The 20895-nt window shown below is 36.6% G+C and overlaps 2 protein-coding genes across 3 annotated transcripts; one reads left to right on the top strand and one right to left on the bottom strand.

Annotated features, from left to right (window-relative positions):
• Window positions 1–669: 669 nt before the first annotated feature.
• On the top strand, window positions 670–1507 carry LOC124164538. Its single transcript, XM_046541905.1, has 3 exons — window positions 670–849; window positions 973–1136; window positions 1218–1507. The coding sequence occupies exons 1-3, from the start codon at window positions 795–797 to the stop codon at window positions 1272–1274; spliced, it is 276 nt and encodes a 91-aa protein (XP_046397861.1). The 5' UTR covers window positions 670–794; the 3' UTR covers window positions 1275–1507.
• LOC124164536 (exocyst complex component 1) lies at window positions 1218–20694 on the bottom strand. 2 transcript variants are annotated; one of them, XM_046541897.1, is made up of 14 exons: window positions 20171–20694; window positions 20001–20096; window positions 19816–19924; window positions 16793–17001; window positions 16449–16715; window positions 15637–15879; window positions 15170–15482; window positions 12794–13203; window positions 10411–10610; window positions 9289–9529; window positions 8567–8720; window positions 6566–6711; window positions 4438–4632; window positions 1218–1699 (listed from the first exon to the last, which is right to left on the bottom strand). In XM_046541897.1, the coding sequence occupies exons 1-14, from the start codon at window positions 20417–20419 to the stop codon at window positions 1547–1549; spliced, it is 2985 nt and encodes a 994-aa protein (XP_046397853.1). In that variant the 5' UTR covers window positions 20420–20694; the 3' UTR covers window positions 1218–1546. The 2 variants fall into 2 exon arrangements, with proteins under 2 accessions (XP_046397853.1, XP_046397854.1); XM_046541898.1 differs by having other exon boundaries at window positions 12794–13035; window positions 20171–20692.
• Between the last annotated feature and the right edge of the window lie 201 nt (window positions 20695–20895).

The raw sequence follows: 20895 nt of genomic DNA, 5'->3' as shown, positions 1-20895 counted from the left end.
TTTGGCAAAATGAGCCACGATGGAATTGGAAATACTTATTCCCAATTACAACAATTCGTTAATTTCCCGACGAAAATATTGTAAAGCGCCAAAGCGGTGAAGGAGATGAATATCAACAATGTGCAATAGAAAACTAGGTAACATCGCTAAGAAACCGATTCAAACAAACGACCTTTGTTTCACAATTGATCGACCATCAATATGGGAACGGGAATTCCGGAAGTCTCAACAGTAGGATTATGGCATGTCATCTCAAAAGAGCGCTGTGAGCGGAAAATGGTCCGCCAGGGATAAAAATTTAAATTTGATTGATTAAAAAATGTTCAAAGAAAATATCCTCTCGTACATGTATTGATCGAAAATAATTTTATAAAATTATTTTCTTTTAATACGTTATGACCTAAAAATAGCATCCATACCCCGCCCTTCAATTGTTAAGAGGGACATAATTGAATAAAGGATAATCTTTGTTAGGTTTATTTACGGCAAAAAATGAGCTATCAAATCCCCTATGAAAAAATTGTATAAAAATTTGAAACAGGTTTATAAAAATTTTTCATAGGGGATATATCAGGAAATAAAATCGACTTTGCCATAAAATTTAAATACACAATTTTACGCAGTACAATCTTCCCGCGCGAATAAATGAGGGTCGGACTCCGCCGTAATATCGATTTTACGGTTATCGGAAGTGCGGAATTCTGGGAAGCTTCCTTCTGCAACATCTACCTCGGTGCTCCTGAGTGGTGTCTTTTTGTTGCTGTTGAACTGAAGGCTTTTGGTTGTTGTTCACCATGATGCTCAGCAGGGTTATTCAGCCGAGCTTTAGGCGGGCCCTTGGTGCTAGCTGTGAGTATTTTTTGTTGAACTTGGCGTATTCAATTGATTTTTGTATAGTGAATGTCGGATGGGTACTATCATTTCGTGCTACCATAGTGCTCTGCAACTAAGGTCTTTTGAAACTCCTTTTAGGCGGAGTGAGGTCGTATCATGCCCCCAGCGACTTCAAAGAGGCCACCTATAACGATTTGCCTGTCCCGGAAGGTAGCTGGCAAATGCACAACGATGCCGTGCAGAGGAAACATAATATGCGCTTGTTGATGGGAGTAGGATTTTTTGCTTTCACACTTATTGTTGTAAGTACAATTTGTTACTTTAAAGTACTACGATTGTTTTCTTATGTACGATTTGATACTATTTGTGACTTCTCGTTTCAGAGCAAGATGTCAGGAGCCTTCCAATTTAACTGGGCGCCACCAATGAAAAATAAGTGATAAGGGAGCACTTAAAAACCCCAATTGTAGATATTATTTTGATGGAATGGTTGGTTACATGTGGTCCATTGATGAGTATTGTTTGCAGTGAAGATATATTTTTATTCTTTTCAAGCCGATTATCTCGATGTGATGCATTAATGGAGACCAGTTGATAATAATGAAAATAGTGGCAATTTATTTCTTGTGTAGCTAATGTACAGTTATAACACAATAAATAACGTTGCAGAGAGTATCTTTCTTCATTTTATAGCGGGGAATGGTGGTAATAATCAATGTGATCTTGCAATTTCTGAAAAAAATTCAAGGATATCTGAAATTGTGAAGTCCAGGGTGATCATTGACCCAGGGTAGCAGCGCTGAATAAGTTCCTCTATTGATTTGTACTGCTGTATAAATTCCTCTTGCATTGCTCGCCAAACGACCTGCGAAGAAAAATTCACATGTAAGAATTAGAGTACGTATGTGATCAACCCAAAGGAGACCATCCACAGAGAATTTAAGAATTCACTTTGGCATGGGAGACAATTCAGCCAGTATTTTGATGTCTTAATTGCGGCACAAGTAGCTTTTACCTCTGAATGAACCCTCAGAGTTTTACCTCGTCACGTAATACAAAAAAATTGTACTAACAAAAGGTTTACTATGCGTAACTAGTGTTAGAAATATCAAGTCAAAAGAATATGTACTATGCAATGATGAATAATAATACTTGAAGGACGTTATATAAAACAGGCTTTACCTTGCTGTTGCCTTAGGTGTCTGTTACCACATTAATTATTTTGTATGTAATTGCACATTTTTAAGTAATTTAGTGCTTTTCCTACTATTTCTTTAAATTTAATGTGATGTTGTAATTATTATGAAATGAAAAAAATTAGAACATTTCACATTTATATTCTATAATTTCAAACATGATTTCGCAGAAGCACATCATCATCTGGCACAGAAAAAGGAAATGTGCACTCTTCAATGCCGTTCCTCACTTAATCACTATCCTTCTAAGTTATTTACCTTCCTTAAGACCAATTGAATTTAGAGGTCGTTTCACACAAGGCATGTCACTGCGCAATTTGACGTATGTATGAAGGTGCAGTCAAAACTGCATTGTGTAAAGCAGTGAATTGCTAGAATACATGCAAAATGGCAAAATAGCCCCTGCTCTAACTCTGAGCTTGCATTCTCGCAATTTCAAATCTCACCTGCTTCACTTCAACAACAGAGGCAGTCAAAATGTCTCTTGCTCATGTCACCTCTTTAGGAACAAAAGAAAAGCAAAATAGTATGACAGCATAATTTACTTAAATATATATTTGAAGTATTTATTATATTACAAAAAAATAATATGCAATTGTTTGGACTGACTGATTGTAACTGTATTGAAGCTCTAGAATGTAAAATAATCAACAAATGCAAAATTAAAAAATAGGCTCAATAATGTAGAGTTAACTAACAATAAATGTGTATGACTTTCCACGCCTTTAAAGTCTACTAAGAAGTATTGATGAAAATTGCATCAATTCACCCAAAGAATACCCTTGAATGAGGCCCAAAGTGTAAGGCATACTATCCACAATGCACCTGTCGCTGCCAAGAAATTCGCTGAACACAAGGCTTTTTAGGAAAATATCTCTAGTATTAAGCAAGGGATATCTGTACCAATCTAAAGCCTTGTGGGGCTATTTATAAAAGATGTGAGTGAGCAGTACCCCTAAGAACAGTTTTTCAGACATACTCCTTGTCTGAGGATGACTTGTAGTCATTAAGAGATGAATCAATGCAGTTTCCAACAGGTCACTTGCACAAGTACTGTCAATTCAAAACCCTCCCAATGCTTTTCCTTGCTCTTGGTCTCAATAGCCTAGATGATAACTGCTACATTTGATTTGTGTCAATAAAAATGATGCTCTCTAGAATATTTTAGTGATGGGATATAAAAATAGTAAACTGAGTATGTAATAATGTAATTTTACTTAATTACCCACTATGCATCATTAATGGACAGGACTTGGATTTAATTGCATAGTTACATCATAAGTCACAGTCCTGTATCCATCAGTGTGCCACTAACATATCCCTAGTAATTCTTAACATCTCTGTGTAATGGGCAACAATTCCCTGAATCAAAAATAACAAGGACCCATGAACTACAATCAACAACTGATTACACTTTCCAGTAAAACATGCAGAAATTATATGTCTCCCCTAATCCTTCCTGCTTCCCATCTGCACAAAATTCACGCCAAATCTTCCACCCTCCAACCTTCCTCACAATTTCACTCTCAGATTTCCCCAATCCCTGCACTATGCACAAAATTTTGTAAAGATATGGATGTAATGCTGATAAGACACTTAGCGATGTTACTACATTACGAAATAGGGCTCATTTCCATTAAACATAATTGGTGAACCATACTGAGTGAAATATTTTTGTTTTTCATAGTGGAAAGGTATGATACAGTGAAGTCAGAAGTTATCAGCAAAATTTATCTATGTTTATGTCAATACCGATGACCGTACATTTAAAAGGCAAATATTAATTTGACCCAAACCCCCAGCTGCCTGATTCTGCAGGCAATGACTCACCCTGTCAAACGGAAGACAATCTCTTCTGAGATGAAAGGAGGTCCAGTAAGTCATTTGGATGTAAGAGGATAAACGGCGAAACCAAATGTTTCAGACACCCCAACAGGAATGGGTGTCTGAGAGGTCTGGGTAATAACTCCTACGGAATGTACCCCATTAAGCTCCCTTCCCCTCTCTTGCACCTCACTACTGCCATGACATATGCTAGCCCACCATTTCAGCATGCTCATGTCCTAACGATTGATGCTGACAATAATTTTCCACACTCCCCAGAACTTCTTTTTATACATTCATTGCGGTTAACATATCAATTTACATATGTATACGTGGTCTGACAGAAGGAGTGGAGTTTTGCTTCTCAAGTTACAACTCACCAAATTCAAATCAAACTTAGCTGCAGCTAACGTGTTAAATTCATTGTTTTGCAGTTAAATATTACAACTCTTATTTCTCGGCTGCTGAAAAGAGCAGCACAAGGTGCTGATTTGATTCAAAGGTGAGGGATCCATTTATAACTTAATTGCCCACTATCGGTTACAACATTTTACACCCAAATGACAAGTTGCTCGTTACTAACCTGAAGCAAATTTTCCTCCTCACAGAGATGCTTCTCGACTTTACGGTAGAGACTTTCCAAACCTCGTTTTACCTCTCGAGCAGGGTATTCCCTAATAACTCGCCTCAATTCTTGCTTACTAAATGCCATCTGGAAACTAATTTCGGATTCTTTGACTCCTTGAGACACTTTGGCTTGAACTCCCTCAAAGAATTGCTGCAAAAGAAAATTTCAACATCAACAGCATCAACATTTACAGCACAACAGACAGCAGAAGAACTATTGCAAAATTGATATTTTATCTGATTCTCCATTGACAAAGATGATCACGTTTGGCAATCCAATTTATTCCTAAAAGAATTCCATTCAAACTAAATCATCTCTCTAGGAGACACAGAGTGAAGATGGGAAGTATTCTTCACTTTGGAATAAAACTTATGCATTCATAAAGTTAGTTTATAAGTGTTTTACCAAAGTTTCCAATATAATGATGCCATTATTAAGAGACAGAGACTGAGGAGTAATACGTTCTTTTTCTCACAATGACAATACTGTAAACCACGACATATTGTTGAAATGCCTCTTAAATTATGGTATTACAGGAGTAGCTTATTCTTGGTTAAATTCTTACCTAACTAACAGACACCAAATTGTCCAAATTTCTTACTTGGACTCAAACACAAAATATATAAATAATTGCTCCTCTACTATGAAAAAAGTCAAATATGGTGTACCCCAAGGGTCAATCCTAGGGCCGTTATTGTTCACTTTGTATATTAACGACCTTCCTGAATATCTCCAGGAAGCAAAAACAATCTTATTCGCTGATGACACTAGTATATTGTTGCAAGCCCCAAATTCGCAAGAATTACAGATTAAGGTAAACTCTACAGTTCAAAGTATTCAAATGTGGCTAAAAAATAGTATGTTGGCAGTTAACCTAGAAAAAACTGTATGTATGAACTTAAATTGTAAATTGCCACCAACAGTGGAACTATTCAACTCTGAAATAACTTATGTAAATAATATTTCTTTCCTTGGAATCACACTAGACAAATCCTTGAAGTGGTCTAGACATGTCGAAATCTTAACCACCAAACTGTCACATATTATGTATCAACTGCGCTATTTACGATCAAGTGTTTCTTTGAGTGTTTTAAAATATGTGTACTATGCTAATTTTCAATCCTTAATCTCTTATGGCATTATTTTATGGGGTGACAGTGGCAATAGCACTGAGGTATTCACTATGCAAAAGAAAGCTGTAAGAATTATGCTAAACCTAAAATATAGAGAATCCTGTCGACCTCACTTTGAGGCACACAAAATTTTAACTCTAACATCCATTTATATTCTGAACTTAATGCTATTCATAAAAAAACGTATAAATTCTCTCCCAAAAAATTCTGACTTCCATTCACATATGACCAGAACCAAAGACTGTTTACATGTGCTACCCAGGAAAACAAAAAGGAGTAGTAATGGTCCTCTACATAAGGGTACAAAACTATATAACCTTTTACCAGAAAAATTGAGAAGTTTGTCTTCTGTAAATAATTTTAAAGTAAATCTGAAAAGATACCTGACTGGAAAGGCATTGTATAGTGTTGATGAATTTATTAACTATTGTAAAGAAAGTATGTAGTTTGATGTGTTAACCTATTAAATGAGAATTGTATACCTGTGCTTAAGGTTTTGTGCTGTGAAGTAAGTGTTGAAGTATACATGGCTGTTGTTCAGCTTTCACTATTGTGTGCTTGAAATTTGTAATGTAACTTTTTTATTTTAGGAAGATGTCTTTGTTTTTTTGAGTGAACATTATCTAAAATACCAATTATGTATTATACTTGACGAAGCCTATACCATTTACTTACTTGTATTGGTTCTTTTGGCTAATAAAACTATTATTATTATTATTATTAATGGTATGGGCCAATTGAAAATTCAATAAATAATTCACAGAAATCATGTCTCTGGGATTACTGGCATGTACTTCAGGCCAACAATTAAGTTCCCATACATAATTTTCATTAATAATCCATATGTATGAACTTTAGACTGATAAAATAAAAGTGACAAATTAAAGTTGGAAGTGTTTACTGAACCTTCCACAACTTGAAAATTGACTGCTTTTTAAAGGCTTACTTACATTGAGTTTCTCTAAAGGTCTACCAAAGTACTGGGTCACATAAGCTTTCAGTGCTTCACTGTATTTCTGTTTGGCATCCTTGCGAAGAGAATCCAGAACAGCTATCTTAAGTTGCGAAAGGAGGGCATATAAATGATGGAAATTCTCTGGAAAACAAGAATAAATATTATTAAAATAAATGAAAACTTGAAGACTCAAAATTTAAGTTTTCTAGGGTACCATCTCAGGGTGAAGAAAGACTTTGAAAACCAACAGGGACATCATGTGGAATACACCACCACAGTAAGATGAAATGTTCAGCATGGTCTCTCATTCACAAAATGTTTTAAATTGCCAATTGTGACAGAGTTTGAAAACTAATGAAACATGTATTTTTCTGTATTGTTCATTGCCAACTTCTCAAGCTGTTTGAGGCGAACAATCCAAAACTTTCAACCTGGCATCGATTAGTTGATGAAGTCATTATTTCCTCCAAAGCAGGTTACTACTTCTCAAATAGTACAGTAAAAACCCTTACAAATGAAAACCTCCTCAATACACAATTTTATGAAAACCTCCTTATAACAAAGTGCTAGCACTGGTCCAAGACCTTTCCCATTAAAAATGTATGGAGGAAAACCTCCTGCAAATAAACCTCAATGCTGGAGCTCTCACTGAAACATCCCTTCACTGCTTTGGTGATAGGGCCGAATTCCTGTGGAAACTGTTAACCAGCCAACAAATAAAATTTCAAAAGGGAATGTTTGGCAAAGGAATGTTATTTTCAGAAATAATTTGGTGCTATTCGGAATGGTAACAAGTACAAAACCTCCTTATTACAAAGTCTGTACGTGGGGTCCAATTAGGAAAACGAACTCTGAATAGAAAAATTTATCACTTTAAAATTATTTTACCACATGTCTACATGCTTTTTCACTTCCAATTTCCACATTATCCTGAGAGCCTCTCTTCATTTTGACCTAGAGACATACTTTCACACACCTAATTTGGCATGTCCATGAGCTGTTAGGCTTATCATATGCAGGAGCGCCAGCATGGCTAACAATGCCTTTAATTCACAGCCTAACACAGACATCGAATCTTGCAGCGGGCTAACATTGTGTTATCAGGTATTTACTCATTCTTTATCCCACAAAATTCATAGTTTAGGCCTAAGTGTACATGAACCAAAGATGTCAGCAGAGAAATTTTCTTCCCTTAAGACACCAAATGCAAAGGAATACCCGGAGTCAAATACGATGCATACTTTCAGTGTAACAGGCCATCAACAAATAAGGAGTACACATATCCATATGGATACATGGATATCATGGGATGAACTCATTTTGAATGCTTATGGGGGTAGTCAAGATTTTCCCATGAGGAAAATCTGGTTGGAAGTTTTACCTGGTATACCAAATTTCCATTGGGAAATGAATTTATTGGAAAAAATTTCCATAGTTTAGTAGCTCTGTTGCAAACACCTGTAGGATGCTTGGGTGGACCATTGTAGTTCAGGTTCAAAGACTCATTTCTCCAGATTCAAATACTCAATGGAAATAAAAAGCTCACCAAACGAAGTACCACTCGTCCAACTACCTGACTTACTAACAAAGGTTAAGAACCCCCAAGTACACTAGGCGTTGGAGACTGTTAATCTGAGGCGGGTGCAGTCAATCCAGAATTTACGCCATTTTTTCATTTATCCAATCGGAAGGGATCAGAAAGTAATGATTTCCATAATTTTTTATTATGCAGAATATGCATAATAAATAAATTTCTCCTATTTATATTAATACTCTTGACTAACCTTACGTCAATATGTAAACTTATAGAAATAATAAAGTTTAATTTTTATTTTTTCAACCAATGGATTGTAACAATAGCCTTCAAAAACTGGCTGGAATGCTGACTGAATAATCAATAAAAACCAATCACCCAAGTGAAATAAAACGGGAAAAAACTTAAATTCCTAACAAATTATGATCTTATAACTTGAATGAAAAGAATTAGAATTTTTACCCATTTTAACAACTTCAGCAGGAGTTCTATGTTGCTCAGCAGCAGTTCTTGGAATAGCTTCAAACATTGCACAAACAAGCTTTGCATACCATTTGTCTAAATCAGCTCTTCTCACAGAACCCTTGAATATAGATTCTGCAGTTTTTGCAAAATCCTGAAAGAGGCCAGAAAAAAATAGTGATTAATAGAGGTAAAACAAATAGCTTATGACATTTTTCTTTCAAATTACGTATGTAACTATACCTTCAAGTTGGAGGGCATATTTATTATTATATCATTATAAGTGATGGACACTCAGAGAAGTCAAGAGTGGAAAGCATTCAAAATGTGGTGCCACTGGAGATGGATGAAGATAAAATGGATCAAAAGAGCGAGCAAAGAGAATCATAAGAACAGGAGAGAGGAGAATCCTTGTAAAAGCATAAGAAAACAATGAGACAACTCAATAGTCCACATCATAATGGTCTGATAAAAACAATCGTGGAAGGATAAGATGATTGCAATAAAGGCAAATGAAGGCCCAAAATAAGTTGCAATTATTAAAACCACAAAATAGAAAAAAGACGCAAGTATGAAAAGTTTAGCTGAAGGAAGAGTGGATAAAAAGCTGAAACCAACTTCGGATCGTTGACTGCTGATGGTGATACTGCATATTCAGACTACTCCACATAATGCAATAAATGCACAATAGAATTTAATACACAACAATTAGGTGTAGATACCTCAAAGTTAGCCACAAATGGTAGTATTCCAGTGGTACGGTTAGACGAACGCCTCATAGCACTTGCACCACCGCCTGGTGGACGTGCTTCTTGAATAGATCGCAACTGAGCCTGCATCAGGCGATCAAAGCTTCGCTTAGCGTGCACTAGGGCTGTTCCAAAAGTTACAGTCAGGAATGATCCCGCATCCTGAGCAGACATTACATGCTGTCCCAAACGAACCAGAACAGACATGCAATAACTGGAAACAAAATAAAAATCTATGAACTCATCCTGAAATCATTTTTTGTAAAAAATATATTTTGAGAATCGTGTACTGTCCTGGGCAGAAAAATCTTACCACCCAGGAGCCATATCGTAATGACATGCCATATATCAGTTATAGAGTTTCTGCTGTATCTGATCCATCATGAAATATGTAATATATGTACTTATTGTAACTACAGTAGATTCCGTTTAATGGGTCCACCGGTTACTTGGGGCAGCTGCTTAATTGGGGCAGATCTTGAATAACAGAACCCAATAGAGGGGTATCCCAGAGTATTCTCTGCTTAATTGGGAGAGCATGCCGCTTTATTGGGCCATGAGTCGGCGATATACTCTATACTCGCGAAGAAATTAAAATTTTTTGCTTTCAGAGTACTATTTTTTTAAATATTTTTCTCCTTTGCTTTACTCTCATTTTTCACAAATGTTCCTATTGTTGCCCTATTTTGAAAGCACTTCTTGTTATACTATCTGCAAAAGGATAGGACTTTTCTTTAATAGGACTTAGTAAAAGACATTCATTCAGCGTCGACCGAGGCTGTGAAAAATATTTTTAACTAAATTGTTATACATAATTCTTAAAAATGATAATGAATTAACTAAACTCACTGCTTTATTAATGAAATTAATAGTTTAATAAACTTATGTTGCATCATAAACATTCTTTAGTCTTCTTTCTATCATTTCAACCTTTTTTTATGCCCCTATACAGGATAGTTCGTCTAATTTGGGCAGCCGCATAATTGGGGCAAAGTGCACAAGTCCCGATATGCCTCAATAAACCGGAATCTACTGTATTATTGCAGAAATTATCCAATACGAAAGCCAAAAAATATAGAATGAACCTTAACTTACAAGCTGTCCACTTTTTCATAGTGGGCGACAAAAGAGATGAGCTCAGACTCGAGGGATGCAAACAGCTCGCCCATCATCTTGCGCACCTCCTCGTTCATCTGCTTCTCGGCCCTTTTCTGAGGAATGGGTATTGGATTCGGGCTCGATGAAACCTCTTCCACGGCCTCAGAGGATGGTGCATCTAGAGTTGTTTGGGTATTCTAAGGCGGATGAAATAGGAAAAGGCTGGACTCAAGGTGAATTGTAGCAAGACCCAGCAGATGTTCTCTTCTTTGATAAGTTAAATAGTGAAAGATAAATTTATAGAATGAAATGGGAACAATTATGAAATGAGTAGTCAGCACGAGTATTTAGGAGTACTGGTGTCAGAAAACAATGAAGTAAAAGCCAAAATAGCAACAAGCAATAGGTCTTATAGAGCATAATAATAAAAGGTGCTGAAATCAGATAATCTTTCAAGTACATATAATAAATAATTATTATTATTAATAATTGTATGGTTCTGAAACATGGACCATGACCTCTGCAGAAGAAGAGCCACTTAATAGATGGGAAAGGAAATCTTTGAGGAGTAGCACGAAGGAAGCCAGACAGAAGAAAATATGGAAGAACAGATAGATAGAAGAACTCATTAACCACCCCAATATAGTGACAGAAATAAAGAGTAACAAGTTAAGGTGGTTAGGTAATCCAATGAAAATGCCTGTGAGTTGAGTGGTTAAGAAGGATAAAAAGAGCATCCAGGTGGTAGACGATTGAGAAGAAGACTAAAGAAAAGATGGCTGGATGACGCAAGAGATAATTTTATGAGAATGGAAGCTAAGAGATTAATGCATAGAGTCACAGCGACTGGTCAATATTATCGTAATAGCCAAAGCCTCACAAGGGTTTGAGTGCTGAGGAGTAAGTACATATACACGTAGAGGAGTAGGGAGAATGGAATACACAAAATAATCTGCTGCAATACAGAAAATTTACATCAATAAGTAAAAAAATGTATTAGCATGATTCTAAAATGAATGTGATTTTACTATCAACCACCTCATTTGGATATCCTGGAAGAATAAAATTACTTTGGAATAATGATTGAATATTAAAAAAAGTAAAATTCTTCAGGATACAGTTTTTACCAATATTTCAGTTTATGTACCAGTTAAAATTCTGAAAAGTCACTAGCAACAGTCACAAGTATATTCGCAGTTACTTTTCGAATTTTTTTTCAATCACCAATGAGGAAAATACATCACCATCAGATGAGTCATGTCAAGCTAAAATTAAAAACTCTTTGTGCTAAAAAATATTGTGTTAAAACATGGCATTTTACTCACAATCCATAGCAATCAATGAACTAAAGAGTAGAGAAAAATATGATTATTATGGTTATATTACTATATTTTCACTTTCTCATATCCTCTTACTATTAGCACTGCGACAACAACACTCATTTGCACAGAATGGACCATTTGAACTATGTGATTTGTAAGGATAAGTACTGAAAAGTTGCAATTATTATAAGAAAACATGGGTTGATTACAAGCAATAGTTACATTATTTATATGTAACATTTACAGTTGAAAAGTAAATTAAATTCAATTGTCACCAGTAACTCCCCAACTCTGTGTAAGAAATTATAATAAAATCACAAATGTATCTCTAATTTCAGGGTAAAATATCCCATAAAATGAACTTTTTACTGCCTCCAAAATTTCATCATCACTTCTCCCATGGGTACTCTAGCCAACCGCAATATCACAGAGAGAGAGACAGAGTGAGAAAAATTATTACATAGTTTAAATTTTACAGCTTCGACTGAAAGACAGACTTCGACTGAAGAAAAGCATATAACGTACATACGTATTTCTAAATTGAGCTCATAATGACTCATTTCTACAACCTTTGCTATGCTTTGCTGTTGCCTTTTCAGGCATACATTAATTCACACGAATCTAGGACCAGATGTTAAAACAAATAGAAATCTGTGTGCAGAACAATAAATAAAATAAAATTTTGACTTGCATGGGCAGGCATTTTTCATTTCATCAGACAACTTGTCATGCTCATGGAAAAAAAAACCTTATCTTCCAAAGCACTGCATATAACAGTGCCGCTGTAAACAGCCAAGTGCACAGGTGCTAATTTTCACAATAGGTGACATTTGCCATAAAAAATTGAATGGAATTGCGATAGCAGATTTAGTAGGCCTACTTAAGATTTTCTCTTCGATAGTGGCTAAGTAAACAGATTTTTGTCTTCCATACCGCGATGAGGAATTAAGAAGACAACACTTTATTCGGTGAACTCAGTCTGAAATTTGCCTTGAGGGAAGATGGCTTAAGCCAAATTATTATTTCATGCTCAGTTCCACACTTGGTGGGAACCTCACCTTGTCATTGTCTGGAGTGGCCACATCTAGATGAAAGAATCGAACACAGAACTTTTGTTCAGAGAGACAAACTGGTTCGAGGGCAGCAAGAGCCCTCTCGAGGACCTCATCAAAGCGACGGCAATCTGTAACACCCCCTCCAGCAGCCCCGTGTGCTGAAGACGACCCGTCAGCTGTCCACGTCTCCCTGTCGGAGCCCAAGAGGGGACCTCCAGTGGTGTGGCCAGGGGCGGCCGAGGATGCTGTGGACGAGGCAGAAGAGGCAGAAGAGGATGAAGGGGAGGGACTGGGGGCAGATGCACTCCCGCCCCCACTGCTTCCTCCCCCTTTCCCCCCCACGACCATCCCTAGCTGCTGCGTCGTTTGCTTCAATTTGCTGCTTATCTCTTGAGCTGATGGGATGACCTTAACTGGGGTGAGTTTCAAAGGAATTCACTCTAATTACACTCCTCTAGAACATCCTCAAGTAATATAACAAAATTTCAACAAACATTCGTCAACATGCCCTCAAGACTCATGCTCTTGCAATGAACCAAGCGAATGAATTTCCTGAGAATGTGTACAATGTGTCAAAAATTAAAAGGCGATTGAAAGTGATGGCACTATGTTGCATAGAGTGCAAAAGTTTGAAATTTATAATTCTTGTAGCAAGGTTTAACAATGCCTTACCATCGACTTCAGGAATCAAAACAGGCTGATGAATTAAAAAAAAAGAAGCGATTGCTAATTTTTCTTGGTTCAAGATGCTAACAGATGAAGGTATGAGCAATTAGCTATTGAATCAACCATAAGTGATTATGCACTAGGCCATCAAAATATGGGCACATCAATCAATGAAAGCTTCATCAAGAGAAATAAAGGGGTCAGTTGACATGATTGAAGTCCATAAGCACTACAATTTCCAATACAGTGCAATTGTTACCAATATAAATCGTGCACACCAAGAATCGTGAATGCAAGGCAAATAAAAAATTCTTCCACGCAAACTGAAATGTTAGCAACTGATACTGACCATATCATGATACTCCCTAGATGTATCAATAGGTCAAGATTCTTAGCACAAAATTAATGAGGACCTGGACTGGTCCCCCATATGAATTCTAGCATGAAAAATATTTATATAGTATTCCGAAGCATTCCATATCTACCTCCTATGGAAGTTAGCATTCACTGTCTCCCTTAAAATTAGCCTTTCATGCAAAAATCCAATCCCACTTATCACACAGCATTCTGTTTTGGGGATGGGACAATTTTGCCAAGAGGACATTTTCCCTACAAAAGCAGGCTCTAAAGGCCAGGCTGCACCTTCCCCTTCTCTTCTACTGGCAGACCCTTATTTCAAAAGCAAGCAATACTCATGCTTCCCTCACACTACCTCTTCAACTGTGCTTTCTTATCAAATTTAAACCTAAACTCTTCCTCAAACATGACCAAATACACTCATACACAACAGTAATGATACTCACGTCAATCATAATTCCCTCTCAATCATTCAGAAAGGTGCTCACTAAGATGCACCAGCAATTTGTATTCAAATGTAACAAAATCCCTCCTTTATTATAATTAATCATGATATATTACGTAATTTTATTATTGCTCAGGTAAATTCCTCTCATGTGTCTCATTGTATCATATTATTTTGGAATTGAAAATTTCTATGTTACTTTATAACCTTACAGAAATAAAATTATTATCATGATGTAGACAACTGTTGAAGAGAATGAATTATAAATAATCATTTCACCTATCACCATTAAGCAAAAATATGCCTGAGGCATGAGTAAACATTAGGAAAAAACTGTACCTATTAGCTGGCAGTATTTGAAACATAACATTTCAACAAATATTTTCTCCATGAAAGAAACAAGAGCAAATGTTTCAATAGTAAATTTATAAATAATGGCAGCAATTGAGGAGAAATATTAAACCCAAGTACTTCATTCATTTGAAGAAACCTATCACCAAAGTTGCTTCACGTTGCTGTGGATTAAAATTTACCCTCTTCTACAGCCATTCCTTACCGGAAATATTCCAGAATAAGTAGCAAACATTAAGAAAAATAAGCACAAGCAGTTAAGTGACTTAACCAAATTCATAGTGCCTCCATCAACCAGGTGAGATAATCAACAGACCATTCAAATGCTAGCTCTCATCATGATATGGGGGTACATCAACACACGAGGAAGAATAACCTAAATTTAAATAAGAAAAATGAAGTGAATGCATTATACATAAGCAGCAATAAAAATTTCAACCAAAACCCAAAATAATATGAGATAGTGATAACTTTCAGATATCCATGCAATTTTACGTCAATAATAATTCTAATAAAGTGAAGCCTGACAGCACTCCGGCATGCTCATATTCAGTACACACTTTTCTTCTCACTCCCAGCAGCTCCAGTTGCTGGCCCTGTGGTCCCAAGGGGTGTGTCACATGCTTGGACCCTTGCCTCCTCGAAGAGACGACGGAGATCACGCTCGTAAAGCTTCCCAAGGGAAGAGGAATAGACACGTGCGAGGGCTGTGTATGCACGTCGATCCATGGCCCGGGCCCAGCCAAGTAGAGGCCCGTAAGGGGCCAACTGGGCGTGATGCTTGGGTGGCACATGAGCAGAAGGACCTGGGGGCCATGGGCGCGTGAATATTTCATCGATTGGTGGGCTGAACGTTTCTGCAGTGTCATTTCCCTGAAAGTATTTCAGGAGGAGGAGAAGATGGAGTACAGACAGAGACCTCCAAGCATAATAGCATGAAACAACAAAATTTTCAACAATGCTGTGCGGTTAACCCATGAACATTGAGGCAATATGGCCAAAAGAAAAGGGTGAGAATTATAATCACCAGGTGGATGAACAAGTTGTTAAGGTGCCGGGAAAGATTTTGTGAAAATTTTCCTTTGAGCTTCTCGAGTCGCCGTCTTTGACCTTGTACAGCTCCCAAGCGCACGAGTGCAGGGTGGATTTGGGCATTGAGAGCTGCACGCAGTGCTTCCGATGCCTGGAGTGCATCTTCCAGTCCACGTGGCTGCGAAAGATCAGCTTCCATGAGGGCATTCTGATGGTGATGATGGAGGTCCAACTGATTCTGCCAAAGATAAAGATGGTGATTTTTATTGGTTATCAGAGGAGTCCAGTCAATTCTACATTATGTATGTATTAGTAAATTCATAAGATAAATAATTTATACAATTAAAAATCACAGCTACCTCAGTAAGGCATTGAGTCAAATGGGGTGTCCAGCAGATGGGCATTTGAAAATTCCCAAGATTTCATGGTTTTCCAAATATAATTTTTTCCAGAAGAAATGATGAATTTCTTTTCTTGTTAATTATAAGTCTATATAAGACTTGATATGATTTTTGGAAGATTGTAGTTAAGGATTCCAAAGTACGGCATATAATATTTGACTTCATAGGCAGTCATGTGCATGGGTGAATATTAACACCAAGGATAGAATTCACCATGGAAAAATCATTGCCAAAAATCATCATCATGCACCTTGTTAACTTAAAATACAATCAAACTAGACTTTGCTAGAATCTTTGGGTTCCATACTCTCAAGATACTGACACCAAAATATTGCAGACAAAATAATTTTATGAAAATAAATGTACGTACAAGATGGAAGAAAAATGATAAACCTGACATACTTACAATCACGTTCTCCAATTCAGCAAGTAGACTACGAGCATTTCTGTCAGCTAATTCAATGAGGGCATTTTTCTGCTCTACTTCTTGAATTGCACGACGCACACCAGACAAAGCCTGTTCATAGTCTTCCAGACGCTTTTCAATTTTATCAGTTTCTTGAATCGCTTCATCAAGGGGCCCACCAGACCCTGTGAGAAGCCACTTTTTGCTTTCACCTTTCTCAGATCTACAAAACATACCTTCAGTGGCAAGAACACTATGAACGTTTTCCTAAATACAATAAGACATACAATGTTAAAATGCTTCTTCACAAACACAATCAACATCAACACTTAAAAAAAGCTTACCCCATCAAGAATAGAAAGATCTCTTGCTAAAACTTCCATGAAAGCCTCTGCATTGCTAATGGCAAACTCATACTGAGAAACCATTTTCTCAAGATCTGCTTGTTCCTTTTCTGTCAGACTTCTATAATTTCCGGCATCTTCATCAGTTTCTTCGCTAACAACACCTTCACTGCCAACAGTGGTAGCATTCTGGCTGACAGGTAGACCAGCTATGAAAGAAAAGAGGCCATTGACATAAGATTAAAACCGTTATTTATTACTATTATTTTTTACACCTGAGATTTGGATATAAGTAGATTGAAATTTTTATTCACCATAGAAAAAATAGGTATTACCACTGCATGGGCTTTATCTAACAATAAATTAACAAAAAATACTCCAATAAAATTTATGTGCCATCTGGGGGCTGACATATTTTTTTATTATTTTGGATAGCTTTCACCACTATCTGCATCACATGATCGACAAAACTATATTAAAAAAAAAAAAAAATCAGTCAGTAGGTCGTGTTTGCATACAAACAAGCAAATTTGATAGTATGCATAGTCCTTGTTGGACATATAATAACTCCCATAGTGGCATTGAGGGATTTTATCTCAAATCAGGCAGAGGGGTGTCAGGTGACCATCACTGATTTCTCTGACATTTATATATGTGAAAGCAGTATCCTTATGATGAATAATGATGCCTTTATCTCAGCTCAGAACCGAACCGTCATATAGTTACCGTCCTTTGAACATTGCAGTGTCAGGCCTCAGAGTAAAAAATGAAAAATCACATAAATGCTGATTACTAAGGGACCATGGCCTGTAATGCAGTGGTAATTGTTTTATTTTGAAGATAATTCATTTATGCACATTATGACATAACTTGCAAGTCATTTGAAGCAATAATAAACAAATAGGACATGTTTAAACAATAAAAATTAGTCATTATTTAACAATTTATTACTAAAAAAGGCCACCTTTTATTTTATTTAAAATTTCTAAGGGGGTAGTTTAAATGTCCTGCTTTCAATTAAAAAAATAAAAAAAGGTAGTATTTTTATACTTTTTGTTTTAAGGCATGTCAAAGTTAGGCATGTTTTCGACTCTTTTACACCAAGATTGCATACCTACAAGGGAAAACAAAATGCCATTTCATTCTACTTATCATTGATAACAGTGAAAAGTTCATATCTGAATGATTGGTTACATCTATTTAGTGAAAGCAAGTTCAATCTTGTTTACTTCCATGGCATCCAATGTGTGCAAACACCCACTGCTACTGGCTGGAAACTGTGAATGAGTCGCAATTTGCACAGAGTATTTTTCAATGGCACTTTACATAAGTCTTCTACTTTGGGCCATGTGGAACGTTTTAATGGACCATGTGGATGCATAAACGAGACACTAATGCCATTCTCTTCCAAACACACTGCTGTGATTTTATAAATTCACCAGGTTTTTCGGAAGCACACAATGAAGTCATTCATGGTGAGATTTTGAGTACTGTATGTCTTTATATCTGATTTTGTTAGTGTCACAGCCTGTTTGATTGTGTCGACTACAGAGAGAGCTATAGTTGTCCCGTGTCTGTTAACTACCAATATTTTTATTCGGTGGGGGTTTGTTAAGCATTTGTGCAGTGGAGGTATCGAAAATGCATGCCAGCGTAGATGACTGACTGACAGCGTAGTCTGATGACTCGCCCTTCCCCGACCACCTTAATTATTAGGAAGACTTAATTAGAGGAAATAGGCAAAAATATTATCCTTATTTGAAACGCAGTCGTAGGTTTTGTTTAATGGTTGCCATCCCTGGAGATTTATGTTTAATTTTCAATATTCTGTTAGCCAATGAAGTATGTATTCAATGTTTTTAATCTCTTAGGTTATTATGATTCTATTGCAGTGTATTATGCTATGGCATCTTGTCTAAACCACTTGCCCATAAGGACTCTCGGACACCGCCCCTCCCAAAGATTTGAAAAAGGAAAAAAAAATTAAATACCCATTCAATTATAATTACATATACATGTAATTAACCAGAGTGTTTTTTCAATTGCATGCATTGAAAAAGTAGGAAAAACACGCAAAAATAGAGCGAGAAGTTTGCATTTGTAGCCGCGGGGCGCTGGCCAGAACATCCCAATCCATCACCATGCAGTTTTATGAGGAGTGGTAGTGGTGGGAGCTGCTGGTGCTATGACGCATCTAAGCTTGTGCCTTATGGAAGTCTTGGGACACCGCCCGAGCATGCGCAGAGCATCGTATCTACTGAGTTGACATCCCCATGCCGCCCGGCGGCCGTATAATTTTGGTGTTGCACTGTTGCAGAATACATTGTTTTGGTGACCAGTTGACTTATTATGTGTAAATTGTTTTAAAGTAAATAGGCCTAGTTTTAGTTGAGTTAATCGAGTTAGCAATTGTTAGTGTTTTAATGCTAGTGATTGTTTTGTGTATTAGTGAGTCGTAATGGTCTTTAGATTGCCTTAAAAACTCACTAAAATACACAAAATATTAAAAAATGTTGACCCCCTTTGGAGTGTGCCCCTCCCAGCATTTGACTAACAAGCTGCCACTGGTCTAAACAAGTACGATTACGAGAAGTTGGTAGTGCAGAGCAGTTCAGATGTTGCTGAGGACATATTAAGGTGAGAGTATAAAGATGTTACTATACATCGTAGCTTGTTGAAAAGAAATGACCCTCCACAAAACTGTTCACTTTATCTTGAACTTGAAATTGCAAAAAAATAATGAAAATGAAAATGGAGGAAGGATAGGTGCCAAAACTACCTTGTGAAGACAAGCATGCAACAAATTTTACAGTGAATTGAATATCCACATTTGGTCAAAATGAGAGCTCAATGAAGATCTCAAAGTATTTCCAATATTTTTAGAAACAAGGCAGTTAAGTAAAAGCATTATCAAAACGTAACATTTAAAATACAGTTTTACATGATTCAATCCCACAGCTGTATAGTGTATTTAATTACAACTTTTACTTCTTTTAGATGCTGTGGATATAAAAAAACCTTACATGTTGATACTGGTGAACCTTGATCAATTGATGGATTCACACTGGCGATCCAATCCTCTGGAAGATTTCTAAATGGAGACTTTTGCTTGGGCATGTGCTTGCACCATAGCTGAAACGAAAGAGCCCAAGTTAGTAAGAGTGTTACCAGGGAGGAAAGTTTACTCATAAGGTACTCTCAAAATTACCTTCCACAATGTTGTAAGGAATTTCTTTTTCTCCAGTAGATTAATGGCATACCACCTGTAATTCTTATCAAACTGCAAGTCGAACTCGTGGCTTTCCTGGAAGAAACTCAAAGTTAATGAAGGCGAACATACTAAATGAGATCACACACCACATAGAAGAGCTGAATTACCTCCGCTGGGGTCTTGATATCTACAGATATTAGTTCACCCAATATCCACGAATTTTTCTTTTTGTAACTCTTGTCTGTCTTTTTCACTTGGTATACATGGATGGTGGTAGGTTTTTGGCTTGTAGAAGTGATACATAGAAAACTAGTTTTCTTTTTCTTAAGAACCTTGGAAACGTTGACAAAAGACTCAAGAGACTCTTCTAGAGGTTTAAATACTTCACGTTGCAACTCATGTCTAATTGTGGCCATTATTGCGAGGTGTCGAAAATTATTAGCTAGAAGCGGTGGGCGTGCCAATGTTTCAATGTTTCATGACACTTATCGAAGACGACGATTAACATAGCCGAGAAATAAATAATAATAAAGCAACCGCAATTTACACCAAGAAGTTTAATTACAGATACTCAAATTAATTGCAGACGGCATCCAGGAGTTTTCACAGCAAAATTAAAGAAATAAACACCAACAGGAGCATTACAATATCACTGACAATGAATGCTAACAAACAGGATTGTCAAACATGTAACATACGTGCTGTCATCCACTGAGCATTTAAATGGGTTTACAACAGTAGTCACTAACGCCGCTGACAAACAAAGCGATCCGAATTGGACAGAGAATTACGTTATAATTAGAACTACTAACCAAAATTTATGCTTGATGTTGTGATCTATCTTATACTTTGTTTTATCAATAGTAAAACTGGAGATTGTAACTATTTTCAG

Source organism: Ischnura elegans, chromosome 8 (assembly GCF_921293095.1).
Source record: "Ischnura elegans chromosome 8, ioIscEleg1.1, whole genome shotgun sequence".
NCBI classification, from domain to species: Eukaryota; Metazoa; Arthropoda; class Insecta; order Odonata; family Coenagrionidae; genus Ischnura; species Ischnura elegans.
Note: the sequence above shows the minus strand (reverse complement) of the source record. Positions and strands in the feature narration are given on the sequence as shown.

Coding starts and splice junctions, on each gene's coding strand:
- LOC124164538 (XM_046541905.1), top strand. CDS start 795: ATGATGCTCAGCAGGGTTATTCAGCCGAGCTTTAGGCGGGCCCTTGGT. Junction 850..972: donor GCGGGCCCTTGGTGCTAGCT/GTGAGTATTTTT, acceptor AACTCCTTTTAG/GCGGAGTGAGGTCGTATCAT. Junction 1,137..1,217: donor TTGCTTTCACACTTATTGTT/GTAAGTACAATT, acceptor TTCTCGTTTCAG/AGCAAGATGTCAGGAGCCTT.
- LOC124164536 (XM_046541897.1), bottom strand. CDS start 20,419: ATGGCCACAATTAGACATGAGTTGCAACGTGAAGTATTTAAACCTCTA. Junction 13,204..15,169: donor TGCTGGGAGTGAGAAGAAAA/GTGTGTACTGAA, acceptor AACTCACCCCAG/TTAAGGTCATCCCATCAGCT. Junction 6,712..8,566: donor TGCTGAAGTTGTTAAAATGG/GTAAAAATTCTA, acceptor CTTGTTTTCCAG/AGAATTTCCATCATTTATAT.